General features: G+C 48.2%; 1 protein-coding gene and 1 long non-coding RNA gene across 5 annotated transcripts; one reads left to right on the forward strand and one right to left on the reverse strand.

Annotated features, from left to right (window-relative positions):
* The first annotated feature begins 223 nt into the window (after positions 1-223).
* On the forward strand, positions 224-27271 carry JAML (junction adhesion molecule like). Of its 4 annotated transcripts, none has more exons than XM_025928009.2 (11): positions 224-332; positions 448-583; positions 5432-5496; positions 8352-8506; positions 9862-10087; positions 14571-14683; positions 17725-17962; positions 21158-21296; positions 23467-23527; positions 24785-24871; positions 26770-27271. In XM_025928009.2, exons 3-11 carry the CDS (start codon positions 5454-5456, stop codon positions 26860-26862), a joined length of 1155 nt encoding a protein of 384 aa, XP_025783794.1. In that variant the 5' UTR covers positions 224-332; positions 448-583; positions 5432-5453; the 3' UTR covers positions 26863-27271. The 4 variants fall into 4 exon arrangements, with proteins under 4 accessions (XP_025783794.1, XP_025783793.1, XP_086535122.1 ...); XM_025928008.2 differs by lacking the exon at positions 224-332 and adding an exon at positions 4244-4367 and having other exon boundaries at positions 559-583; XM_086678996.1 differs by lacking the exons at positions 224-332; positions 448-583 and having other exon boundaries at positions 8444-8506.
* Positions 23548-26816, reverse strand: LOC147576939 (uncharacterized). The gene is made up of 2 exons (XR_015241318.1): positions 25542-26816; positions 23548-23926 (listed from the first exon to the last, which is right to left on the reverse strand). It is a non-coding gene; the product is annotated as an uncharacterized LOC147576939 (long non-coding RNA).
* Positions 27272-27601: the final 330 nt, after the last annotated feature.

Consider the following 27601-nt stretch of genomic DNA (forward strand, 5'->3'; position numbering starts at 1 on the left):
GACCTAGCTAGAATCAAGAGTCAGACACTTAACCAACTGAGCCACCCAGGTGCCCCTTATTTTATTTTATTTTATTTTATTTTATTTTATTTTATTTTATTTTGTCTTATTTTATTTTATTTTGTCTTATTTTATTTTATTTTTGAGGTTGCTGTATTTTAAACAGGGCAAAATGTTCTGTGTTCATCTTAAATCTATTGTTCTTTGTTTGCATGTAGCTGATTTCTCTCTTGGGGAATGTGTGCCTGATGCCTTTCAAGACCCCACCCTCAGAGAGCTCTCTAGAAGGGGAGACAGCCCCTGCTCAGGTCTGGAATATGAGGCTCTCCTCGGTAAGTTGAATGTATATCTTCTTTTTAGCATGAAAATATAAATAAAAATTGGGTCATGGGCCAGATAACTGAAATGAGAACCTTGATTTAGAGGTTCCTGTTTGCATCTCTGCAGCCACTTCAGAACGCACGCATTTGGTTTGCTCTGAGCCTGACCTTCTGTGCCGGCAGAAGTCTCTTCAGTCGGACTTGGGTACTGCAGATGTAGCGCAGTTCAGTGCTTGGCTTCCCCTCGGTGCGCCTCATCTTGGGTAAGCAATTGTTTCGTACTTCTTAAGCAGGGATTCACACTTTGCTCTCTCAGGAGAAGGCTTTAATTTGATGGCCACGTTTGCAGGGCTCTCCACCTCTGTAGGAAGAGATGGGTAGAAGGTAGCCTGGTGGGTGCACTTTTCCTTTCTGTGGGGTAGAGTTGCTTCTGTTAAGATCCTCAGAGAGAAGAGGGGTAAGGTCTGCCCTTAATGAAAGAGTAGGTGATGATGATGATGATGATGATGAAGAACAAGACTTTCATTTATAATTTGCCTGTGGTTTTAGGTAGAGCAGTGACTAGCTGCCCTTGAACTCATGGCGGGACTTGTCCCTCACTGTTTCTCTTCCCCCAATCCTAGACAGACCAATATTTAACCTTAAGAAGTCAGAAACTTAAACCTCTCAAGAGAGCTAGGCTATACTGTCCTTACCATTCACGTCCTTTGCAAAGCTCTGATCTCATGAAGGCCTGATGCAGGGTCCTTTAGGTGTAACCTGGTCTGAGGAGGGAGCGGGAGTAATGACTTCCAAAGTCCCCTTCAGGTAGAGGGTTGACCAGTGATGTCAAGACTGTCTTACAAGGAGCCATGTGACCTCCCAGCCCAATGTAGGATAAACGGTCTTGGAAGGAAAACTGAGGATGCATTTCAAGAACTTCATGCCTCAGAAGGGTTACGTGGGTAACTATACCTCAAAACAATGAGAGCCCAGAGGTGCACAGCCAGGGGTGAATCGAGGGGACTTAGCCTCGCGAGGTGAGCGGGGTAGGTAAGGGAAGCCTGTGCAGGTGTCTATTTGCTCAGTGGTTGGTTGTCCTTACGGGGGGGGCAAGCACTGGCACTCAGAGGCAGCACCTCTCCCTTATCTTGTTTTGTGATATTGTAACATTAGGGGGTCATTTTCACATCCTGTGTGGTTGTCTCATTGTCACGAGTCCCTTTTCTGAAGAGGTTTTTCTATCACGATCGTGCCAAGGGTAACCCTTCCTCTGCACGGTTAACAATGGGAGAGGTGATCCCGATGGTTACAACCTGCCCCCCCACTCCCACACCGGGAGCGATAGAAGATATTTGACAGGAGTTATATTGTGAAAGCTCCGTGAGCTCAGGTCAAAATGTTTGTCCAACACACGAGATTTCTGACCATGCAGAATTATCTTAAGAGCATCTGCTGAGGAGATGTCAGGATCTGAAGAAGCGAGGTAAAAGTTGAGAATTTAAGCGGAGTCCTATTCTCAAGGTGCTTAAGGTGCATCTGATGCTTTGGTTGGATTTCTGAAGACCAAGATTCATTTTATGCATCTATTATATATTTGTATATACAAGATTCTGATCTTCATTGTTCAGATAGTAGAGCTTATAGTTTGGGAGGTGAGTGTGGAGAGCAAGACTTTAATCAAACAAGCCCACAAATAAATAGATAATTAGAAATTATGATAAATGCCCCGAAGGAAAGATAAATAGTCTTATTAAAACATGTGGCTTGCCGGGGGGTAGGTGGGGGCACCTGGCAGCTCAGTTGGTTAGGGCGTCTGATTCTTGGTTTCGGCTCAGGTCACAGATCTGATGGTTCGTGGGTTCGAGCCCCACAGTGGGCTCTGAGCTGACAGGGCGGAGCCTGCTTGGGATTCTGCCTCCCTCTCTCTCTACCCCTCCCCTGCTCTCTCTCTCTCTCTCTCTCTCTCTCTCTCTCAATAACTAAACAAATACATAAATATTAGAACAACAATAACAACAAAACAAAACATGTGGCTGGGCATCTGACCTGGTAAGTGTGGCTCAGGAGAGATTTCCCTGAGGAAGCCACACTGACTTGACATTTGAAAGCTGAACAGGAGTTCACTGGGTGAAGTGGGCGGGAAAAGCACTCAGTTGGGGGAGCAGATTCATCTTGTTTGGATACATGAAGTTCAGCGAAGTTTTGCTCTAAAATGTGGAATACTTTCAGAAACACGAGGGGCAGTACAGGGCAGTGAGGGGACAGGTTCTGATCCAGAATGCCTGGGCTTGAATCCTGGCTCTGACGCTTGCTATGAGTTATCGGGCAAGTTACTTCACCAATCTGTGCCTTAGCGTCCCAGTCTTGGAGACCTCATAGGGTTGTTGCAAAGGTTACATGGGTCAACGTGTAGAGCATTCAGGCGGTACCTGGCATGTAACCCTCTCGGAATTATTGCATATGTAACTACTGATTTCTGGCATGGTCCTATATTAACGAGGGGGGAGAAAAGGTCCGATCTTTTAATGGTAAGGAGGAGGCCCCGGAGACTGAGTGATTTCCCAGAGATCAAAGAATTAGTTAATGGAAGGTCTGACCCAGGAAGAGAATTTTTTAGGAATTCAAATCCGTGCTTTTTCCACGAACTCATTGCTTTTCTCTTCATTCACAGGGAGTTCTACCGGTGCATATGAGTACTTAGAACCAAAAATGATATCTCGTATTCTTTTTTTAAAAAATATAATTTATTGTCAAATTGGCTAACGTACAGTGTGTAAAATGTGCTCTTGGTTTCAGGGGTAGATTCCGTGGTTCATCGCTTACACACAACACCCAGTGCTCATCCCAACAAGCACCCTCCTCAATGCCCATCACCTATTTTCCCGTCTCCCCCACCCCCCAATCCTCAGATTGTTCTCTGTATTTAAAAGTCTCTTATGGTTTGCCTCCCTCCCTCTCTGTTTGTAACTATTTTTTTTCCCCTTCCCTTCCCCCGTGGTCCTCTGTTAAGTTTCTCAAGATCTACATATGAGTGAAAAAATACTGATCTCTTGTATTCATTAGATTATTTGCACGTTTCCTAAGATTTGTTTGAAAATGGTTGGGTGTGGCTCTGAGTGACTGGAGTTTGGTGACGAGGTTCAGAGTCTCTTTGGGATCACCTGTGTCCTCAGGATAGAATGGCCCGAGTTGTAGGGAATGTAAGTTGGTTTCAATGTGGTGGTCATCTTGGCAGCTATTTGCACTCACCCAGCACATGCCAGGCACTTTAGTGGCGCTGCAGCACAGGCCTGGGACACTCGTAAACAGGAACATATGGTCCTTCTTGAGAATCTAGACTTACCGTGGTTTGGTGTTAGACCTATAAATCAACTGTTCCTCCTCCAAGCAGAGGGTGCACTGCTCTGCGGGAATGTACAAGAATAGTTTGCCGGACAGAGGAGGGAACACAACCAACTCCCTGAAGAGGAATTCAGCCAGAACGTTCAGGGATCTCAGATATCCCAGATATGATGAATTACAATGACGCATGCTCTAAAGGAAGCTCTTTTTCATGGATGTGTGGGGTGGGATGGGTGTCGTGGAGCCAGAAGACGACTGTTGCTCTCTTGAGAGAGATCTGTGTTTTTATCAGAGGTGTTTGGGGGAAACTTAGTATGACTCTTGGTGTATCTGAGTCAGTGTAATTATTATCTACATTGTGATGGGGTTCAAAAATTGAAACTTAAAAGAGTTTCCAGTTCATTCTGATTCATCATTTGCCATTCCTATAAACGTAGACGCTCAGAACCCAAATCTCTCTCGACGCTACAAATTCTGTTTCCTATCTGATTTTTAGGTTATGAGAAACAGGATCTTATGTGGTAATGATTTCTACTTTTTGAAGCACTGTTATCTATATTATCCTGTTTGATCCTTGCATTATTGTCCTCATGTTATAGGCAAGGAAACTGAGGTTCCGCAAGGTCAACTGACTTCTCTGCATAAGTGGGACCTAGGGTAGGACCTCCTTGAACAGTTTGACCCTGCTTTTCCAGATGGAGGATTTTGTTGTTTAGAACGCAGGTAAGGAATCTCTTAGGTAATCATTGTGTACAAGTTAAAATGGCCACAACATGTGGACTTCCCACCAGCGCTGGCTGGGGTACTGTGATGGTATTACACAAAGGCGGCTTTCCTCCTAGCAGGTTCTAGGTAGAGTTCTTTTAACGGCAGGATGTTCCGGGGGCAGGGATCATGGCCGAGACCAGACATAGCGGTTGGTAGGAACCCTAAACTGGTTGGATTGTAACTCCCTGGAGTTGGTGTTCTGTTTCATTAAGAAAATTGTGGGGCATGGTGAAAAACAATGAATCCTTTCCCAGAGCTGGTAGATGCAGCGAAATTAACACCACAGAGATAATATAGATACTTAAAAAGTACTTTTTTGCCCATGTGCAGGCCCAGTCTCATTCTATCCCTGCTGCCTTTCTTAAAAAGGTGGGGGGCGGGGGGGAGGGGAGGGCAAAAAAAAAAAAAAGCTCACCATGTATATTTTATGCGGCTCCTTTCCGCCACAGAACGCGGTAAGTGCCTTAACTGGGTTGAAAATTTTCTCCTTATTTGTGTAGCTCCTTTCCCACATGTCCTGAACATTCTCTATATGCTTAAAAGTAATAATTTTAATTTACTTGGAGAGATAGGCAAAAATCTCACACTGAGTCAGCTGTCATCTTTTGTTTATGTGACATCCTTAGGTTGTAGAAATGGCCAGGGTTGTCATCTCAAGGACATCCTGAAATTATTTGCTTTTTTCCTCTTGAAAAGCAATTTTCATCTAATCTTCTCTTACAGCCAATCTAAAGCGGCCCCCAAGCGACTCTCCAAACACTGCTTTGTTTTGTTTCATGACAGCACTTTCTAGCATCTGCTATTTTCTTGTTCATTCACTTGCTTCTTTTTTTCCCCCCTCCATCTCCCCCCCCCCCCCAACTCGCAAACTGCAGGTGAGTGGCACCTTGTCCTTGTCCTTGTTCGGGGCTGTAGCCCAGTGCCTCAGGCACAGACTGGCTCACAGAGGCACTCACTGTGGTTTGTTAACAAACTTCTCTTGATGCTATTTTCTGATCTTTTTTTTCTTTTATCTGAAGGTTGAAAAATTGGAGAGCAGGCATGTGTTGCCCACTGAAACTCCTCCTGATGCCAGTGTTACTGGGTAAGTAGAAACCAAGGAACCAAGGAGGGCGTTTGATTTCTTGTAAGTCTCGTGCGTTTTCAAAAGCCGGCTTTATAGATTTTCATTTCCCTTTGGTTTGCTGAAAACGGAAACCCCAACCTGGAACATCCTAGTTTTGCTGAAGCAGCTGTTTTAGAAGCTAGGTAGCAAACTCTTTCTTGGAAAGCTGAATCTTCCTCTGTTTCTATTAGAAACAGAAGGCCTTCGGGTCCTTGATTGTGTGTTCTAGGACCTTCCTATGTGGTACGAAGAAAATTTCTCTCTGGCATTCCTGCGCTTTAAATCGTGACCTTAAGAACACAGCTAGTCTCAGATCAGGAAATGAAATTACCGAAGAGAGTCCCAGAATCCCTGTTCTCTGCTGTTGCTGTAGCTACACCAGCCTTCTTGTGGTTCCTCAAATGCACTGAGCTCTTCACAATTTGGGGTAGTTTCTTTTGCCAGGACTTTCTCTCCCCACCTTACCCCAGCGAGCCTGCCTAAGGCTTCCTTAGCCTTCAGGTTTCTCCTTAAGCTTCCTTCCTTCTGGAAACCTCCTCTGAACCATGCCACACACCCCCCCTGCCCCCCAGCCCCCATCCCCGGCCCCGGCCCCTGGCCCTCAGGTTGGGTTGGAGTCTCCTGTTCATGTAACTTCTGTGCTCTGGGCTGCTTCTTGTGTATAGTTCATGTCTTCTTTCTAAGTTGTCCGTCCTTTCTCCCTGCCTTTTCTTTTTTTTTTTTTTTTAAAGCTTATTTTTATTTATTTTGAGGGGGGAGGGGTGGAGAGAGAGAGGGAGACGGAATCCCAAGCAGGCTGTGCACTGACCGCACATAGCCCCTTGCAGGACTCGAACTCACAAACCGTGAGATCATGACTTGAGCCAAAACCAGGAGTCAGATGCTTAACCGACTGAGCCACGCAGGCATCCTTCTCCCTGCCTTTTCTCTTTATCCCATGGAGATAGCTCTGTAGGAAGAATGAATGACTAAGGTGCTTTGCTCTCACAGTCTCTTATTTTTCCTCTTTATTATTAGTTTTTTAGCTGTGCATGGTAACCTAAACACTGACTCAGCAACGTGCACATAAGAACTGCCTTTGCTCTAATTCCAGGAAACAGAGAATGTGCACCAATATGCAGACACACACACACACACACACACACACACACACACACACACACGAAAATGGTATGTATTTAAGAGAAGCTTTTAGAACCATGCAGGCTGGTCATGTTCTGAGGCTCTTTAGACATTTCCTCAGAGGCACAGGAGGCAGCCTGCAGATTTCTGCCCTTCCAGCCAGAGACCTAACAATTCAGCCCCGTAGGCGGTGGCATCAGGGCATTTTGTATTTCTTTGCAGAGAGCTTTTTCCTCTGTAGAAAGTCTCATTTTCTCCATCCGTTGTTCTACAAAGGTTACCCGTCAGGTGTCAGTTTCTCGTCGCTTTGGTGGCTGCCTCTGCTTTCTAGCTAACCTTCACTTAATACTACATAGGGCGCTCTTAATATTAAATGAAATTAGCTTAATATTAAACTAATTAAATTAAATTAAAGGTATAAGAACACCTTTAAGCACGTGTGAATTTGCTCAGTTCTTCCTTACAGGAAAATTCCAAATCGGCTTTGGAGATGATTTTGATGTCTTTCCAAACACTTTCCCTCCAGAGGGTGTAGGGTTCATGTTTTCTTTTCCGTCTTCCCTACTGTGCGCGCCTGCTGTTGGGCAGGAAGTTAACCCTCTTCTCTCAGGGCAACAGCTTGCATGAAAAGACTGGCACATTTTCTGTTTATTCCCATACGTGTTCACTTGGCTCTTCCTCGATAGAAACTGGCCAGCACCTAGAGGGGTCTTGCTCAATGTTGTCTCTCCACACAGGGCACATCTTGTGCAAACGGAAAGAGCCGCGTAATGGTTTCCTCTTTTAATGAAAAGAGAGGTGATTTGAGCGATATATAGATAGTGGAGTGGTGCCTATGCATAAACACCTGGGATCTGAAAAGCCGGGGCTGACGGCAAAGCTGGGGTGGGAAGCGGGGGTGGAGACAGACACAAAGAAAAAGCGGAGGGGAGAACCGTGCTCGTGCTGGTCTAATTACAAGGACCTGCACGGACAGCCAGAATCAGCCAGCAAAGTCAGAGAGAAGCTTTTGTAAGGGAACTAAAGAAAAGGAAAAGAGGAGGGAAGCAAAGAATACTTGTGAGTTGGCTTTTTAGATAGGGAACCCATGGGAAACTAGGAGCAGGAGACATGTCATTTCCTGTTTGTGGGTGTCTAAATGCATGACCCGGAAGGAGAACATCAGGGTTTCCCTGAAAGGGAACTCAGAGAGGGGCACCTGGGTGGCTCAGTCGGTTAAAGCATCTGACTCTTGATTTCTGCTCAGGTCATGATCTCATGGTTTGGGAGATCGAGCCCCATGTTGGGCTCTGCGCTGGGCGTGAAGCCCGCTTGGGATTCTCTCTCCCTCTCTCTCTGCCCCTTCCCTGCTCTCTCTCTCTTTCTCTCTCTCAAAATAAATAAATAAACTTAAAAACTAGAAGGAAAGAAAGGAGCTGGGAGAAAGGAAGTCCAGAAACAGGGAAGGGACCAGCTAGGAGAACAGGATCAATTTGCATTTTTGCAATATGAAGATTGTAGAACCCCTCCAACTTGAGACATGTGCATAACTAGAAGGTATTTCTCTTACCCTTGGGAGTGCCCTGCTGGTTTGAGTGAGGGGCCTCTGAGTACTTTGTCTGTGTTGGGTCATCTGGGGAGGGAAGACGTATAGTACTTCGTGATTAATACTGATTTTTGTGGTTGAGGGTATTTGTCTAAATGATGTCTCCTCTTGCCTTTGGCTTCTATAGATTATTCCCTGGGCCTGAATGACTTGATTGTTTCCTCCCTTGAGCTAACGGTCCATGTGGGTGATTCAGCCCTGATGGGGTGTGTTTTCCAGAGCACAGAAGAGAAACGTGTGACCAAGGTAGACTGGATGTTCTCATCGGGAGAGCACACCAAGGTAACAAGGAGTAAATACAACTCTGTGGTAGAAACCCCTGGCCAATGGTGTGAGGACAGCATGGGGAGAGGGAGAATCAGGTCATCAGGTGCCATGAGGTGGTGTTGTCAGAGTTTGGGTTCTGAAGCTTGTCGGAACTGAGCCTCTTCCTTGCTCGGCCCTTTGGCCGTGCGACCCACTGGGCCAGTGACTCCACTTGGCTGACCTTCAGCTTCCTCATCTGTGACGATGAAAGTCATTATCATAATGGTAATGTTTACCTTTTGGGTCCTTGAGAAGCAATGAGAGACGTGCCCATGAAGTTCTTTTTGTTTCTTTTCTTGATGTTTGCCCTTTGTAGAGTAGTTTAGGTGGTTGGGAGGGCTGACAAGGGGAGAGAATTGGTCTAGACAGAAGAGGCATAAGAATGATGTCACAATAATCTTTTTTGGCGGGGAGAGGACCAGATTCTTTCGGCATTCCGTGCCCCATTCATGTGCCGGGGAATCGTCTCTTTCTCCTTCATGGCCGCTTCAGGTGTTGGGATTAGAAGATGAAGCATGGCCGGCCGAGAGGGGGTCTTTCATGGGAGCTCTTTGGAGTGGGAAATAGTGTATACACCCCGTCAGAGATTCTGTAGAGATGCCTGTATCTCAGGATCATTTGTGGAATCTATCCTAAGTAACGTGTTACTAACGGTAAGGTCCCGAAGTGTACAAACGAAATACTCTTTATGTAGCTCATAGCGTGTTATTCCTTTAATACTTTTCTCACTCAAATTTTTATTAGTATTTTGTATTATGAGAGGGATAGGCCCATGGTGTACGTAGAAATAAGAATTTCCCAGGGCTCCCCTTCCCAGCCTGCAAGCCAGTCCATGATGATGACTCCTTCTCAAGCTGTATGATATGCTGCCTGGAAGAGGGCAGAAGGGGGGTGGGGAGTGATGGCCAACCTGCCAGGGACCGTCACGACTACCGGTCTGGGGGATTGCCTCAAGGCTTTGAATGCCCTTGAATCCAGGGGCCATAGCAGAAAACGGGGTGGAGATGAGAGAAGGTGTTCAAAAGTTGTGAGTTTGAATCCCCAGAGTGACCTTCAGAGTGGATGTTACATGTTACCTCAGACTGTAAGAAATGGATATGTGTGGACCATAGTCCGCCATTTGTGTGTGAAATAAGGCACAGGGCCTTGTTCGAGTTACAGTGTTACCTGGCACCAAGTACTTTTTAATCATAAGGACAAGGATGATGACAAGTACGATGGCGATGGTGATGATGCTGTTGCCTCCACAGAACAGGGTCTTTTGCATCCAGACTCCTAGGTCTGGTGCCCGTGACTTTAGATTTTCCCCCCAATGTTGTGTTGCCCTCCAGGATGATTATGTGCTATACTATTACGCCAACCTCAGCGTGCCTGTGGGGCGCTTCCAGAACCGTGTGCGCTTGGTGGGAGACATCTCACGCAGCGATGGTTCTCTCCTGCTCCAAAATGTGGAAGAGGCCGACCAGGGAACCTACACTTGTGAAATCCGGCTTGAAATGGAGAGTCTGGTGTTCAAGAAAGCGGTGGTGCTGCATGTTCTACCAGAGGAAACCAAAGGTATGCGAATGCTTACCTAGAGAAGTGTGAAGGGGCAAGAGATCTGATGTGCAAAGAGGGAAGGGAACCGACTTTGTTGAACAAATGCCAGCCTTTGGTCTAGACCCTACCACAGAGTGAATCTGCGATAGTTGGTGTTCTTTTTTTTTTTTTTTTCTTTTTAATTTTTTTCTGTTTATTTAATTTTGAGAGAGAGAGAGGCAGACTGCAAGTGGGGGAGGGGCAGAGAGAAAGAGGGAGAGACGGAATCGGAAGCAGGCTCCAGGCTCTGAGCTGTCAGCACAGAACCCGACGTGGGGGTTCGAACCCATGAACGGTGAGATCGCGACCCGAGCCGCAGTTGGACGCTTAACCGACTGAGCCACCCAGGCACCCCAGTAATTGGTGTTCTTTAAAGAAAAATCTTGACAGTGGTAATTTTATTATTACCTTAAATGTGTCCCATCATCATGAAAATGCCGTGGAGGAAATATTGGTCTTTTCATTTTACAGATGAATTAACTTGAGGCTCAGAGAGGCTTAGATGTGACTTGTCTAAGGACGCATGTTTATTAAATGGCGCATCTAGTACTTAAGCCCTGGAGCCTCTGACATCAAAGTCCCTATTCCTTTTACCCTGTCCTGGTGGTACTTCCCGTCCGTTATCCTCAGTGACGCCATGTCCATATTTAGTAGGTTCCTCTGGTAAGCGTTCTAGGGGACAGAAAAGAAATGAGAGGATCTCGGTATCTTCTTTGGATTTCATCTTCCCATTTGTAAATGGAGGGTGTGCCTTCAGTAGACTGCTGGTGTTCAAACTGTGCTGTGTAGTTCCCTAAAGGTCCAAGGAACCTGGTAGGCTGCGCAAAGGGTGAGAGCAGGGCAGGGGTTAATAGAGGATCTGGTCTAAGAGGACCTCAGGCCTCCAACTGCAACCAAAGTCCTTTATCTTTCTCCTGTTTTATTCATTGGGCTGCCAGAGAAGATTTTGTTTGAAGAAAGAATTCTGCTGCCTTAAAAAAAACCTTGAAAACCCTAGAATTAGATATATTCTTTCAAAGTGTTGAGGGACGAGTCTACGGTCTCAGGAAAGCTTGCTAGAACCTGGATCTCCTCTCCTCCCCCAGCTGGTTTGGCCCACTGTGTGCGCCTCTTTGGTGATGCCCATCACGCCTGCCCAGATGTGTCTTCCCTGTTCACCTGGGTCTGTATTCTTTGTCCTCTGACCAGCCTTGGACCCCCTGCCTGGCGCAGAGTAAGCCATCCATAAACATTTGTCGAATGAGGGGCGCCTGGGTGGCTCAGTCGGTTGAGCATCCGACTTCGGCTCAGATCATGAGCTCATGGTTTGTGGTTTCCAGCCCCACATCAGGGTCTGTGCTGATGGCTCAGAGTCTGGAGGCTGCTTCCGATTCGGTGTCTCCTTCTCTCTCTCTCCCTCTGCCCCTCCCCCATTCATGCTCTGTCTCTCTCTGTATCTCAAAAATAAATAAACGTTTTAAAAATTAAAACAAACAGACATTTGTCGAATGAATGAAATTCTGGAATTAGCACCCTTCACTTGGAATCCTGTTTCTAAAAACTGGAGCTGTAAAAGGGATTGTAGAAGGTGGCCTCTGACCTCCCTCCTAAACTTTTCTACTTTTTTTCCTTTTCTTTTTTGTTTTAAAGTTTATTTGTTTTGGGAGAGAGGAGGGGGAGAGAGTATCCCAGGCTAACAGCACAGAGCCTGTTAGGTGAGGGGCTCGATCTCATGAACCATGAGATCATGACCTGAGCTGAAATCAAGAGCCAGACCGCTTAACTGACCGAACCACCCAGGCGCCCCGTCCCCCCCTACTTTCTTTCAGTTGACATTTTTCTTTTGATTTCAAAGCTGTAGTTCTCCAGAAAGGAAATGAATCAGCTATTTCCCCAGGGATCGTCTTTGGGCCACTCCTTTCTGCTTTGTCCTCTGATGCCATGCCCAAATGCCTGTCCATACAAATACAGCCTATAAAACAGGAGCCTTTTCCCTCTTTGTTTTTTTTTTTTTTTTTCCAACGTTTATTTATTTTTAGGACAGAGAGAGACAGAGCATGAACGGGGGAGGGGCAGAGAGAGGGAGACACAGAATTGGAAACAGGCTCCAGGCTCTGGACCATCAGCCCAGAGCTCGACGCGGGGCTCGAACTCCCGGACCGCGAGATCGTGACCCGGCTGAAGTCGGACGCTTAACCGACTGCGCCACCCAGGCGCCCCAACCCTTTTCCCTCTTTGAAGAGACGCAGAGGCCATAAAGTAAAAGAAGCCAATTTCAGAATTGGAAAATCCACGGACACAGGCTAGAACAATTTTAGGGTTTGTCAGATATTTGCCCCGTAGCCAGTGGAGCAACCTGTATTTATTTTTCCCTTGTGGCCGGAAAGGGAGTAGAGCCAACTCCTAAAAATCTGCCTGCTGGCCACTGGAAAGTTGTCCAGCTTGCTTGGTGGAGGTTGTCTTCCCCCATGTGAAGTCATCTATACTTTGCTCTACAGAGTTTACTCCTCAGTTTATAATTTTTCTATGCTCCTGCTACCATTTAGAATTTTTTCCATGATCCTACTGCTTCAGTTCCTTTTTCCTCATAGGTTTTATTTTAAATATCACAGACAATATTCTTGCAAACAAAAATAGTATTAACTTCCTGTACTTTTGCTCTAGAACCAGCCATCCTTCACTTACGTGAGGGGGCCCGGTACAGTGAGTGAGAGCTTTTGTGCGTTTCTTCACTTAGGTCTGGGGTGTGTGCTTGCTCAGCCTTTTATGGGCCGTGTGCCTTTGGGTGCTTTCACCTTCTTCCTCTGAAAATGGGCAAATGATAGTGCATGTCTCAAAATATTGTAATGACTGGCTGATATGTTACATACACCGTGTCTGGCACATGCCTGGTGCAATGAAAGGTGCAGAATGGGTCAGTTATATTTACTGCATTTTAAAAATAGAGCTCAGTTGGTGAAGCGTCCAACTTCGGCTCAGGTCATGATCTCACGGGGTGAGTTGGAGCTCCACATCAGGCTCCTTGTGAGAGTGCAGAGCCTGCTTGGGATTCTGTCTCTCTCTCTCTCTCTCTCTCTCTCTCTCTCTCTCTCTCCGCCCCCCCTTTCTCTCTGCCTCCCCTTCCCCAGTCACTTGCCATCTCTCTCTCTCTCTCTCTCCCCGCCCCCCCTTCTCTCTGCCTCCCCTCCCCACTCACTTGCCATCTCTCTCTCTCTCTCTCTCTCTCTCTTTCAGAATAAATAAATAAACTTAAAAAAAAAATAGAGTTCAGCTCTTAATGTGCTGTTGGATTTAGGGGGACCTTCCCTCCCTATCCGTCTTCTTTGGAGTGAATTTTTGTTACTTTCAAAATGACTCCCTCCATAGAGTTTCAAGTTCATAATATTTTCTTTTGCTTTCCTCCTATTGTGCATCTCCCCTGCTGGGCAGGAAGTTCATGTTCCCCCAGAGCAACAATTTGGATGAAAAGATCGGCTTATGCCCCAAGTTTGCTCCTTCATGAGCATTGCTTAATGCTCTTTTGAAGGAATTCTGTCCAGTTAAGCCCTAGGTTTGTGTCTCCCCAAACACCATCCTGCCTTTCATTTCTTAACTGACTTTGGGGTTGATTTGTGTAGCGTATTCTTGAAAAATCAGAATCATTTTGCTAGTTTTTTTTTTTCAGTGGTCCCTTGAAATGATTTACGCAGTAAACACATGATGGGGTCAGTTGCGCGTACAAAAAAAGCAGAAAGAAGAGTCTAGGAGTTGGGAAGCCAGAAGCAAGGGAATCTGTTGGAGGAGTGGGGGCAGGGATTAAAACAGAAAGACAAGCCAAGAGAAAAGCGGTCTATTGTCTTGGCCTAATTAGCAAGCAGTCCTGTGACCTGTACCATAGCCAGCGCTGTCTTAAGCCAGTCCTAAGACAACCTGTAAAAAGAAGGAAAGAAATTGAAGAAAGTCACCCGTGATTCAGTTTTTCAGCTCAAAGAGCCAGTGGGTTATATATAAGCGTGAGAATTATATAACTTTCCACTTCCTGTTTATGTTCGGCAGATGTGGGCTTCTAAGCCGGTGATCGGAAAGAGGGGGGCTTCGAAAAAAGAAGAAAGAAAGAGGGGGCTTCAAGATTTTCTGTCCTTTCTTTAGTATAAACCTGAAGTTGAGTTGGGAGTGGAGAGAAATTCTGGAAAAGGGGAAGGAGCAGGGAATTAAAGGGAATCAGAATGTGTTTACCGTAGATTGAAGACCCCTCAGAGTTGACGTGTGTGGGTAGCCACGGGTATTCTCTCAGCTGTGGGGTGTCATGTGAGTGAGACGCCTCTGAGTGCTTTGTCCACACGGGATCATCTGGCTCATCTGCGGAGTGAATGTGTGCGGTATTTGGGGGGTGGCATTGATTTTATGGCTGAGGATCTTTGGCTAAACATGATCTCTTCTGGAAGTTCTTTGACTTCTGTAGATTATACCTTGGGTTTGACTTGAGTTACCCTTTTATCCCCAGAGCTCATGGCCCATGTGGGTGATTCGATTCAGCTGGGCTGTGTTCTCCAGAGCACAGGAGAGAAACGCATGACCAAGGTAGACTGGACGTTCTCATCAGGAGAGCATGCCGAGGTACAGGACCACTGCTGTGCTGTCGAAGCCCCTGGCGGATGACGTCAGGACGGTGTGGGGGCAGGGGGAATCGGGGCAGCGGGTGCTGCGCGGTGGTGTTGCAGGGCCTGGGCTTTGGAGCTTGTCAGAACTGGGCCTCAGCTCAGCCACTTGGCTGTGGGTAACTTTAGCTTCCTGGTGGGAAAAATGGCTCTGATGCAGATGAGGAAGAGGAGAAGGATGATATTCTTGCTGCTGCTGCTGCCTGCTCAGCTTTTAGGGCCGTGGAGACACGTGTATTGGATCGTCCGTGCAAAGCATTTGTACGTGACTTGGCCACTGCCTTTTGGTTTCCTTCCTCTTTTCCCTTCTCTTTGTAGAGTCCATGGGAGAATGAGGGGGGTTGACTTTGGTGGCCTTGTCTCTAAGCTCCTGGCCGGGCATAAGAATCGTTGCATTCTTATTTTTATTTCGGTTATTTTTATAAGTTTTCTTCTGTGCCCCGCTGCCCCACTTCTGGGATGGAGGGAATTTTCTTTGTCTCTATGGGTGCTTCAGGCGTTGGCATTAGTAGGTCCTGGGGGCCAACGTGCAGACTAGTTCATGGGAACTTGTGTGCAAGCAACAGGTGAGTTCACGAGACCATAGGCGTCCTTTGTGCCTGCTGATGTACATGTGGGGCAAGGTGCGCTGCGGGGGATATCCGAGGTCGGTTACTGTTAATAAAAATTAAGGTGCAAAGTTTATAAAAGATTTTTCTTTTCTAAATTAAGACATATTCCCAGCCACCTCTGTTAAAAAGTCATTTGTACTCACTCGATTCCTGTATGCCGTCTGAGTGGGCCTCATGGTGGCACATGGGGAATTACATGTGGCCCCAGGTTCACCTCTGGGAGCTTGTCGTGCGTTTAGATGTCAACTGCTAAGTGAGTCACAGCAGAAAATAGGTTGAGAATGAGCCTTTCGAGCTGTGAATTCAAAACACAGAGAGGTTTCGCATCCATGTTTGTATCCGTATACCCATTTCCTTTTCTTAAAAGCCTTAAAAAATGTTTTAAGTTTATTTATTTATTTGAGAGAGACAGAGACAGGGTGAGTGGGGGAGGGGTAGAGAGAGGAGAGAGAGAGAGAGAGAGAGAGAGAGAGAGAGAATCCTAAGCAGGCTCCTTTAACAGGTATTTACTTACTCATTTAACAGGTATTTTAAGCACCTATGTAGCAAACACTCACGGCTCCTGCCCTGATGGGAGACTTACGGTCAAGATCAAGGATATATACAGTAAAATAATGAGGAAACAAATATATGCTATGTCAGGTATTAGTAAGAGCTATGAGGAGCAAGAAGGCAGACGTTTGTGGTTCTTACTGTATATAGGTGGTCAGAGAGCCCTCACTGAACAGATGACATTTGAGCAGAGATTTGAAGTGAGGGAGTGAACCATGTGTATTTTGGGAGGGAGGGATGTCCCAGGCATAGGGAGCACAAAGTACAAAGGCCCTGAGGCCAGTACTCAAGGAGAGCAAAGAGGCCGGTGTGGCTGGAATGAAGTGGTGAAGTGACCCGAAGAGGTAAAGTAAAGAAAAAGTGTAAGATGAAATCAGAGAGGAAAATGGAGCGGGGCAGATCATGGAGGGCCTTGTACTTTTAGCAGAAATGGGAGGGGGCATTGGAGGGTTTTGAGTAGAGGGGTAACATGATTTAACTTCTATTTCCTTTTTTTTTTTTTTAACATTTATTTATTATTGAGAGACAGAGAGAGACAGAGCATGAGCAGGGGAGGGGCTGAGAGATGGGGATACACAGAATCCGAAGCAGGCTCCAGGCTCTGAGCTGTCAGTACAGAGCCCGTCGCGGGGCTCGAACTCACAAACCGCGAGATCATGACCTGAGCCGAAGTCGGACACTTAACCGACGGAGCCACCCAGGCGCCCCTTTTTAAAAATATTTTTTTTTCAACGTTTTTTTTTTTTTTTTTTTTTTTTTATTTATTTTTGGGACGGAGAGAGACAGAGCATGAACGGGGGAGGGGCAGAGAGAGAGGGAGACACAGAATCGGAAACAGGCTCCAGGCTCCGAGCCATCAGCCCAGAGCCCGACGCGGGGCTCGAACTCACGGACCGCGAGATCGTGACCTGGCTGAAGTCGGACGCTTAACCGACTGCGCCACCCAGGCACCCCTAAAAATATTTTTAACGTTTATTCATTTTTTGAGAGACAGAGCGTGAATGGGGGAGGGGCAGAGAGAGAGGGAGACGCAGAATCTGAAGCAGGTCCAGGCTCTAAGCTGTCAGCACAGAGCCCGACACGGGGCTCGAACCCACAAACCGCGAGATCATGACCTGAGCCGAAATTGGACGCTTAGCCAACTGAGCTACCCCGGCGCCCCTTAACTTCTATTTCTAAGGGCTCATCTGCTGAGAATAGACCAGTTTGGAGAAAGCAGGGAGACAAGTAAGGAAGCTTATTGCAGGAATTGAGGTGAGAGATGCGGTGGCCTGGGTCAGAATGGTAACCATGGGAGGAGGTGACAAATAGCTAGATTTGGAATATATCTTCAAGGCAGAGGTGACAGGATTTGCTGAGGGATTTTCCATGTGAGTTTAAGAAAGCGAGGAGTTTAGTAGGATGACTTCAAGATTTTTGGCTGGAGCATCTGGAAGAAGGCATTGCCACTTACCAAAGTGGGATGGACTGGAAGGGGCTGGTTTGGGGGAAGAATGTGGAATTTAGTCTTAGACGTGTTTCCAGGGTCTGTCGGAAATCCACTTGGGAGTGCCGTAAGAAGTCAAGGGGCCCTTGTGCTTCCTTTTATGGGAAGGGAAGGCCTCTTGTGCCACTTTCCTCATCCTTTTCTGCCCAGGGGACAGGCGTTCACGGTTCGGTGGTGTCCTTCACAGTGACACAGGCTGTGCCCCTGTGTGTGTGCATGGCCTCATGTTGTCTGATATTTCACTGCCCACACACGCAGGGCCCTGCACGTCCTGAGAGCCCCCCACTCAACCTTGCCCATGCCCCGACCCCCTTGGTCTTTGCAAACTCATACTTTGCCTTTCCCTTCTAGGAGGAGGTTATGTTACGTTATCACTCCAAACTCAGGGTACTTGTGGGGAACCCCCAGAACCGGGGCCGCTTCTGGAACCGTGTAACCCTGGTGGGGGACACCTCCCGCAATGATGCGTCTATCATGCTCCAAGGAGTGCGGGAGTCTGACAGAGGAAGCTACACCTGCAGTATCCACCTGGGGAACCTGACCTTCAAGAAAACCACCGTGCTGCACGTGATCCTGAAAGAGCCCCGAAGTATCTGACGTTCGGCTGGGGAGGGATGGGGGGCCTCGTAGCGGGTGGGCATGGCCGGGACTAGGGTGAGGCCAGAGAGGCATTCAGGGTGCAGAATTTCAGGGGGCGTCTGTCTCTTACAAGTGCTTGTGCCCTGGACTTCAGTGGCCTTGACAGTGGCATTTGGAGCCCTAGGCTCTAGTTCTGGCCCTGAGGATGTATAAGGTCAAGGGAGCTGGTATTTGGTGAACACACGCCTTCTGCCAGAACTCACTCGTTGCCGGTGTGATAGGCTGATGGAAAGGTACAGGAGCTCAGAGGTGGATTGGAGTTGGAGTCCGAAGTCACTTTTTACTTGGGTGCTGTATGCTCCGTAGTGGGAGGGAAAATGACCCTGAGCTGGGGAGAGACAGCACCGAACAGAGAGAAAACAGGAAGAGACCGGAGCCCCAAACAGAGGCGTTTTCTGTATTCTGGCCAACCCTGTGCATTAAAGCCAGTGGTATGTGGGAGAATAAAGACTCGATTGTGTGGACAGAGAGGGTGATCGGTGAGGGGTTAAAGTTAAACCAGAGCACAGGTAACAGTCAGGATGTGGCCTGTGGACTTTGCCTTTCGCTAGAGCCCTTCGCTGGGGGTTGGCTGTGGTTTTTTGGGGGCGGGGAAGTGAAGGAGGCCAGAACACAGCTCGGTACCTCTGACCAGAGATCTGGGTCGATGGAAGCACCTCCCTGTAACAGCACAGGCTCCCAGCCGGAGAGGGAAGCAGGACAAATGGCTTTCTTCACCTCCTCACGAACATGAAGTCGTGTTTTCCACTTCACGGAGGAAATACACACCATTAGTGGGGGCTCGCTCAACCTCCAAGGCCTCCCCGCCCGCAGGCCTACCTCCATCTGCCCCCCTCCTTACCTCCGTCCTGCCCCCCAAGGCTCCCTTCCGCCCCGGGCTGATCCGAACCTCTGTGCTCAGGTGACATGTTCTCCCCCTCGGGAACCTCGTGCTTTCTACTGGCTTCTGCTCCTCGGCCTATAAATACGCTCAGCTCTTCCTCTTACCTTCTGTCCTTGTCTACTTTAGCTCGCACCCTGTGTCTTTTTTTCTCTCTTAAAGCAGACACAACTCACATACCGTACAGCTCACCCATTTAAAGCATGCAACTCAGGGGTTCCAGAAAATTCAGAGTTGTGCGACCATCACTGCAATCAGTCGTGTCTTTCTTTCTTGACTTAGCCAAGTAGTTTGCTCAGAGGCTGAAGGTGGTGTCTCCTCTGTCACCTCCAATGAATTCCTGAGTGCACTGCAACCTGTCTTCTGCTCCTGCCTCTACTTACCTCACATCACTAATGGTACTCTAATCGCCCGTCCTCAGTCGCCTTTACCCGAGTAGGATTGGACACTGCATCCTCTCTATATTCAGTAAATATTATATTGGGTTCCCTTCTTCTCTTCTTCCCTCCTTGCCTCCTCTCTCCTTCCCTCCCTTCTCCATCCCTTCCTACCTCTCTCCCTCCTCCCTTCCTTCCTTTCCTTCCTTCCTCTCCTCCTCCCTCCTTTCTTCCTCCCTCCCTCCCTCCCTCCATCCCTTCCTTCCTCCTCCCCTCTCTTCCTTCTCTCCTTCCTCCTCCCTCCCTCCTCCCTTCCTTCCGTCCTTTCCCTCCTTCAGTCCTTTCCCTCCTTCCTCCATCCCTCCTCCCTTCCTTCCTCCCTCCCTCCCTCCCTCCCTTCCTTCCTCTGTCCCTTCCTTCCTCTCTCCCTTCCTTCCTCTCTTCCTCTCTTTCTTTCCTTCCTTCCTACCTCTCCCTCCTCCCCTCCTTTCCTCCCTCCTCCCCTCCTTCCCTTCCTTCCTTCCTTCCTTCCAAATTCTAGCCAGATATTCCACAAATTCCTCAAATGCAACATATCCAAACCTGCCCCTGCACACGTCTCCACAGCTCATCTCCAGCTTATCTCCTCCACCTGCGTTAACGCCGTCACCATCTACACGGTTACCTGGCCGGATGCCTGGGAGTTGTGCCTGATTCTTCCCTTTCCCATGACCTCCAATCTAACAGGTCAACAGGTCCTGTCATGTCTACTACTGATTTTGGGTCTGCCTTCTTTCCAGTCCTATGCCAGGCTCTGGCTGTCTTCCCCTCTGGCTTGGCCTGCAGGCCCCCAACATGTATCTGCTCTTATCCTCGGCCCCCGCTCTCATCCTTCCTGTGGCTCTCTGTGCCATCCTGTCAATCACAGATCTCCGCGTTCTGTCCAGTACTTGTAATCTTTCAGTGGTTTCTCCATTGTCTACAGAAACAAAAACCAGACTCCTGGCTGGGATAATCAAGGCCCTGCATGACTGGGGACTCTGTTATCTATCCAGCCTCATTCTCCACCGTACCCACGAATGCAACCTTGAACCAGACCCCCAGAACGATTTCTACTTTCTGAATGTACCATCCTGCCGGGCCTCCAGACTTTGCACATACTGTGCCCCGCCATCCTTCCCCATATCGTTTGCCCAGCAAACTTGATGTTTCCTCAAGGGTTTTAAACTTTAAAACTTTTGCTGAGGAATTCTCATCTGCCCCCCGTAGAAGTGGGGACCCTTTTTCCTCTGTGCCCCTCTGTGCCCCATGTGGACTTCCGTCATAGCACCTAGAGCAGTCTGTGGTTCTCTGTCGATGTGTTTGTCCCTCTTCTTGAGATTAGGGACCACGCGTTGTCTCTGGAGCTTCCGTGCCTAGTGATATCTGGCACCCAGGAGGTGTTTACGTATGTATTTAGAGGGACATGAGGAAATGAATGAGGGGTGCCATATGGGTAGAAGTGCCCCTGAAGGCCTTACTTGGCATTCTGACTATGAGGCTGGGTGTTGTAGCATCTATCCTTTTGAAAGCAACCACTTTCTCATAGAAAGGTCTACAGCCTCTGAAGCATCTGTTGTTTTATTTTAAGATAGAATTGTTAATGTAAAAGGAAACTCTGCTGTAGGTAAGGTGCTAGTCTCTTCTCCCACCCACCTTGATCTATACTGTAGGGGTGAGCAAGGGAGCCAGACTTGGCTCTCCATCTAATGGGGACCGCTGGAGTCCCAGGGTTTCCACATGGGGTGGAGTCTGGCTTTCTCCCCCAGCTTCCTGACTTGGCTGTTGCTCCTTGGTATAGAACTTGTGGGACTCTCAGCTCTTTTCCCGAAACACTAAGACCCTCTAATTGCTTTTCTCCTTTCCCAAGCATTGGTGACCCCAACAGCCCTCAAACCTGAGATCCTGGGTGGTAATCAGCTGGTGATCATTGTGGGGATTGTCTGTGGCACTATCCTGCTGCTTCCCGTTCTGATATTGATCGTGAAGAACACCCACAGGAATACGAGGTACAGGGCTGGGTTGGGACGCTGGTGGTACCTCTAACCCGAAGTGGGAGAGTGACAGCACCCTAACCGTGCCATTTTCCCAGAAGGGGGTTACTTTAAAATAGAATCATTTGTGGTTGTCAAATTAGATGTCATCTAGGTAGGGACCCCCACCCCCTGCTCACCGTGCTCCAGAAAGTCCTTGCACGTCCCCACACCCTCTTCATTCACTTTGGTATTTCACAAAGATTGCCAGCTCTTTTGTAACTGGTGGCCTAAGGAGAGCATTATTAAGAGTATAAACCTTTTGCAAGAGCTATAATGGTGCCAGTCCGTGCCTGAGAGAAATGGTTTTTGGATTATCCGCGATATCCACTTCACCTAGAAGCGCAGATCTTGGTGCTCCGACCCAGCAGCAGTGTTTCATTGGCCATTGGCAGGCCCATGGCCCCCCTCACCCCCCATTTACCCAAGTGTTGATGACGAAGTCTTGTGGCTGTCTTGTAGAAATTCTGCCCACGGGCAAAGGCCCCCATTCAGGCTAAGTAGTTCTGGCTTCTGAGTCTCTTTTCCCCGTAAAACACCCATTCCACGGAAGGTGCTGGCGTGCCTTCTGGGTTTGCACCTCCTCCCCCCGGGGCCTCGCTGACTCGGTTTGAGCTTGGCTGGCCTCTCCAAGGGTCTTTACGCTGGGCATGAAAGTGGCACTGAGCCCAAAGTTAGACACCCATGTCAACTCACCTACCCACTCTGGGCCTCAGTTTCCCACCAAATGAAATCAGTGCTTCCGTGCCTACTCGCTTATCCTAAAGAAATAAGCAGACGGCTATGCTGAGATTTGTAAACACGGTTGCTGTAGCACGGGTGATAATCGAACACTGAAATCATCCTCAGTGACGGTCAGAAAGGTAATGATTCACTGCATAGGTGTTCCATTCAATGACACGGTGCACAATCCCGAATGGGACGACATGGAAAGATGTCCCAGAAGCCGTATTACAGAATGTATGATACGATCTCATTTTTATAAAAAAAGAAAATTATATACAATGAACATATCTTGTGTGAGTGCCCCTAGGCCCGTATTGAGAAAGTTTGGGAGAATAATTCCCAAGTATTGGTAGTGCTGTTTGGGAGAAAAGAAAAGGTGGGTCCCCTGAGGGTGGGAGGTTTACTGGAACTTCAATTTCCAACTCTCTGTGTTTCTTTTGTTTTTTAAAATGTTTTATTTATTTATTTTGAGAGAGCGTGTGCGTGTGCGGTGGGGAAGAGGAGCAGAGAGAGAGAGAGAGAGAGAGAGAGAGAAAGAGAGAGAGAGAGAGAATCCCAAGCAGGCTTTGTTCTATTAGCACAGAGCCTGACTCAGGGCTCAGACTCACGAACCCTGAGATCATGACCTGAGCCGAAATCAAGAGTCGGACGTTCAACCGACTGAACCACCCAGGCACCCCTCTCTATGTTTCTTTATTATTTGAATTATTTTACAATGAGAACACACAGCTTTATACTCAGATAATATGCGAAAAATATTTCCTCCACTTAAAGACAAAAAAAAAAAAATCCGGTTTCTTTTCTAGCTTCAACCATGATTTTTTTTTTATTATTATTTTTATATTTTTTTCAGCTCTTGCCTAGGCCAGAGCAGAAAAAAAGGAAGTGTATTCAGTGGCAGATGCAGAGGGCAGATGGTCAAGAGATCAAAGGCCGAGGGCTGGGAAGGGGCCAGGGCTGGCCGATCAGGGAGTTTGTGGCGCCAATTCTGCTCGGCCTCCTGCCCCCCCCCCCCCCCCCCCATGGCCAGGAACCCTTTGAAACTGGGTGTCACTGAGCTTCTGTCGCCCTCTGCTGGTCCAGCTACATCTCCCTAGTCCTCGGTTGTGATAAAATCTAATCCCGTGGCCCTCACTGTTAATTCACTTGAAAATGTGTGTGCAGAAAGATGTTAGGTTAATAGGGAGGTCAATGCTGCTGTTCAGCCCAGACTATCTGCAGAATCCCTTCCTGCCCTTCATCAGAGAGATGCACTCCTCAGGTTTCAAGGTGGGCTGACTGGTGCTGGTGGTGGGCATCTAGAGAGAATAGTTCCTCCTCTGAGGTCCCCCTCTGCACAAAGCTCTGTGGGGTCTCCTGCAGGGACTCTTGAACATACAGTGCTGGCCGGTTAATTCCCCATGATTTCCATGCCTTGCAGCTCAGGAACGTCCACAGCCCTGGTAAAAAGCCTGGAGAACATACAGAAGGCTGATCCAGAGGTAAGGGAAGAACTCTATCGTTCTGCTGCTGGGCCCAGCGCGGGGCCGGGTGGATAAGGCTCTAGCATTTCAGGTGGTGCCATCAATTCCTCTGTGAACTATCTTCCTCAGTGTTACGTCTCAGCATGCCGGCCGGTGCTGGGCAGGGAGCAGGGGCTCAGGAAATCTTCAGTAAGCGAGCGAGCGAGAGCCCCCGGGGTAGGAGTGGGGTGGGGCTACAGGACCTCCTGGTAGGGCTGGAGGAAGGAGCACTGGACTCAGAGCCATTTGTCCTGTTGTAAGGTCCAAATAACCCGATGATCTGCAAGAGCTTCTTCATCTGTGGCATCATGAGGGAGCCATGAGGGAGAATTGTGGTGAATTCAGGAGTCAACAGTTCAGATGAAATCATTCAGGGACCTTAAGTAGGAGGATCAAGAAGTTCTTCTTCCATATTAGTTTGTAATGGAGCTATAAATAATTGCTATTAGAGACTGAGAAATGAATTCATTTCCTTGAACTTCCTTTCCTTTCCTTTTTTCCTTCCTTCCTCCCTCCCTCCCTCGCTTCCTTCTCTCTTCCCCTTTTCTCCCTTCCTCCCTTCCTTCCCCCTCTCCCTCCCTCCCTTCTCCCTCCCTCCCTTCCTCCCTTCCTCCCTTCCTTCCTTCCTTCCTTCCTTCCTTCCTTCCTTCCTTCCTTCAAAAACTCCTCTTTGAGTATTTACTTTTCCATCTTTTGGCCTGTTTGTGACCCAAGAGTAGGTTTTGTCGCAGCTGGGGCCTCAGAAGCCCAAGAATTTATCACTGGATGACATCGCCTCCCCAAATAGTGACAGGAATACTACCACCGACCTCACAGATGTGAGATTCAGGGAGGGCTGTTCCTGCCACATAAACCCTGTCAAAGAGATAACCGCAGTTAGCTGCTGATCAGTGCCATCGTGCCAAGCCTCTAATTAGAAGGAAATAAGCACAGGGTACAAGTAATCTGGCAAGATAAGGGTTCCCTGCTGCTACCTAAATGGCCATCCAAAGATGTTTATCTTTTGAAGCGAAGAATGTGGTTCAGATAGTGCTCTTCGCCGACTAGCCAATTTTCTTAATTTGGGGGAAGACTGGGGACTGAATTGTCATTATTGACGATAATTTTCTAGCTCTCAATAATCCTCTGGTGTTGATGCCCTGTGAACAGTAGCAGATGGCCATTTTCTCTGGCATATAACATTTGCCGATTTTGGGGAACGTTTATCCCATTTCTCCCCCCATCCCCCCCCTCTAGAAACATGTTTACTCCTCAATAACCACACGGGAGCTGATTGAGGAAGAAGAATCGAGTGGAAGGGCAGAGGCCACCTACATGACCATGGTGAGAGTGGTTCTGGGCCTGGCTGAGCCAGGTGACGGGGGTTGGAGAAGGAGCTGGCGAGGGTATGGCAAACTCCTAGGCGGTGGGCATGGCTGGGTCACCCAGGGAGGTCACTCTGCCGAGGGCTACTGCCCTGTGATGCTTTCTAAGTAGTAGGGAAGTCTGAAATGCTGAAGCCCTGCTGGGTAGAAGACCAATCTTGCCTTCGTACCTGATCTCAAGTAGTTAAGCATCACTAGGGCCAACGGTGATGGATTTTAGTGGCGAGAAGAGGCACCTTTATCAGGCATGAGCAAAGTACCCCTGCCTCATTGGAGGTTAAACACAACTAATAAGGAGGGTACCGTAGATCCTTGGACAAACGTTGTGTGGCGATCTTCCTTCCTATCCAAGAGTCCCTTCCAGTTCTTCCCTTTTTATTTTTTTATTTTTAAAAAGTCTTTAAAAGTTTATTTATTTTGGGGGAGAGAGAGAGAGAGAGAGAACCAGCGGGAGAGGGGTGGAGAGAAGGAGAGAGACTGAGGACTCTGCACCATCAGCCCAGAGCCCGATGTGGGGCTCAAACTCATGAACCGTGAGATCATGACCTGTGCCAAGATCAAGTCAGAGGCTTAACCGACTGTACCACCCAGGTGCCCCAATTCTTACATTTTTAAATTCTGTGACTTACGATGCTTGGACATAATCTGATCGCCAGGAAGGCTGCCTGCTGCATTCCATACCATAATATGGAGTCCGATTCCTTCTTTCCCTTTCCTCCACTCCACAGGGAAGTACAGCACGTAGAAAAGGCAACTGGGGCGCAGTGAGTAGGAATAAGGACAGAAGGGGTGAGCTGGCGACGGGCACGGTACTATTTGTAGACTAATTATAGGCACCCCGGCCATGAAAGGAGTGGTGTTCTGCTGGGCCCAGAAAGGCTGGCCTCTTGCTCGTGTTTGTTCCCGTCACAGCGGCACTGAGAACACATGACTGCCAGATGATCGCGGCAGAGAAGGACCCTGCCAAGGAAGCGTGAGATCAGGGACCTGGCCCGGTTCCACCAAGTGCAACAGTAGCTCCACTCCGAAGTTGCGTGTAGTCATATTTACCCCTCTGGCCTTCTCCTGCTACTGCCCTGTGACGCTGCGGTCCCTGCCAGGCCTTGTCCGGCCTCTCAGAGACCTGCTGATGACATTTGCATGATAGCTGCTGCTGAGTGCGTCCTCACCTGGGCGACACTATCTGCAGAAACTCTGTGAGGTCCACCTTCCCCGTGTTCAGTGTAGGTACTTGGATTGAAACTGGAAAACAGCACTTCTGTCCTCTTGAAACGGAACCGAATAAAGCAAGGGGGATGAGAGGCCAAAGCCACAAAACTCAAAGGCCTTTAGGAGCTGGTCAAGTTATTTCTAAAGACCGTGTGCCAAATTCAGTAAGCGTCTGGACAGATTTTGGCCCGCAGGCCATTTGTTTGAGACCTCAGGTATAGAGGTGATACTCGATTAGGGAGCAGGGATAACAATAAACCTGCAATTTTGTTGTTGTTGTTGTTGAATTGATCATATTTATTTCAGTGAAGGGGGCACCACGCCTGTGTCCCCTCTCTGAGGCTGTATGGCATACTGGTTGACGTCACAAGCTTTGAAGCTGGACAGATGCGAGTCCAAATCCTGGCTCTGTGATTTAGAAGCTAGATGGTCCTGGGCAGGTAACTTAGCTTCTCTGAGTCTCAGTTTTCTCATCCTTAAAGTGAGAAGAAGACGACTACCTCCCTCCCAGGTGGTGAGGATCTAAAGAGTTAGTGCTTGTGAAATTCAGAATTGGGCCAGATCGATGGAGAGAGCTCAATAAATGGCAACTATTATGATCAAAATACTTACAAATGTGCTCTGTTTCTTCCCTCCCTTCCCCTGCAGCACCCAGTTTGGCCTTCTCTGAGGTCAGCCCCAAATAACCCGCCTGAAGAAAAGTCAGCTGGGGGAATCCCCAAACCAGAGCAAGCCTTTTGAGGAGAAAGGAGAATTCCTTTTGTCCTTAGCAGTGGCACAGACTCTGTCCTCTGTGTGTCCCGAGTCACTGTCCTGGTCATTCCAGACCCCTGCCCCCACCCCAGCTGGTTTCCTGCCTCATTGGTCAAAAGGCTGAAGAAGGAGGGTTCAGAACCTGGCAGAAAGACGGGACAGCTCGGGAGGAACGGGCTTCGGTGGAGAGAAGCATGGCGGCGCTCCTTCCGGAGCGGGACACTGGCCCTGGGGACCCTGGCCGAGCCGCCGCAGTGACCTCCTGCATTCCATCAGGTCCTCCCCTTGGATGTTGGTCTCCATGGATGGGTTACTGGGAAGAATCACAGAAATCAAAACCAACCCAAATGGTTCCTTTGGCAAATTACCCCTAAATAAACGTGGCTTGTGGAAATCATCCTGTTTATGCCCCGGCTGAGGGGGGGAGTGGAGTCTTTGGTGAGGAATTTAGAGTCAGGAGTCCCTCAGACTGAAGTGACTGCAGGCCAGTTTTGGCCCTGGGACAGTGTGGGAGTGAATGTGGCTCGAGGATTTAGCCCAGCAGCTGTTGGCCTGGCTGGTATCAGAATGGCCGGTGGCTCTTTCCTGGGCCTCACCGGAGGCATCCTTGGTGGAGTTTGGGCATCTGTCTGTCTTTTTCAAAAGTGGAGCTCGTTGGTTTGCCAAAAGTAGACGGCCGCCGAGTTAACTCTTGGTCGGAAGGGGGAGGTCCCTATACGTTTGGTAC

This window comes from Puma concolor, chromosome D1, assembly GCF_028749965.1.
Source record: "Puma concolor isolate L17-30 chromosome D1, mPumCon1.1.hap2, whole genome shotgun sequence".
NCBI classification, from domain to species: Eukaryota; Metazoa; Chordata; class Mammalia; order Carnivora; family Felidae; genus Puma; species Puma concolor.

Excerpts from the sequence above, each read along its gene's own strand:
- JAML (XM_025928009.2), top strand. The coding sequence starts at position 5,454 with ATGTGTTGCCCACTGAAACTCCTCCTGATGCCAGTGTTACTGG. Across the intron at positions 5,497-8,351 it reads CCTGATGCCAGTGTTACTGG|ATTATTCCCTGGGCCTGAAT; the intron begins GTAAGTAGAAAC and ends TGGCTTCTATAG. Across the intron at positions 23,528-24,784 it reads TACAGAAGGCTGATCCAGAG|AAACATGTTTACTCCTCAAT; the intron begins GTAAGGGAAGAA and ends CCCCCCCTCTAG.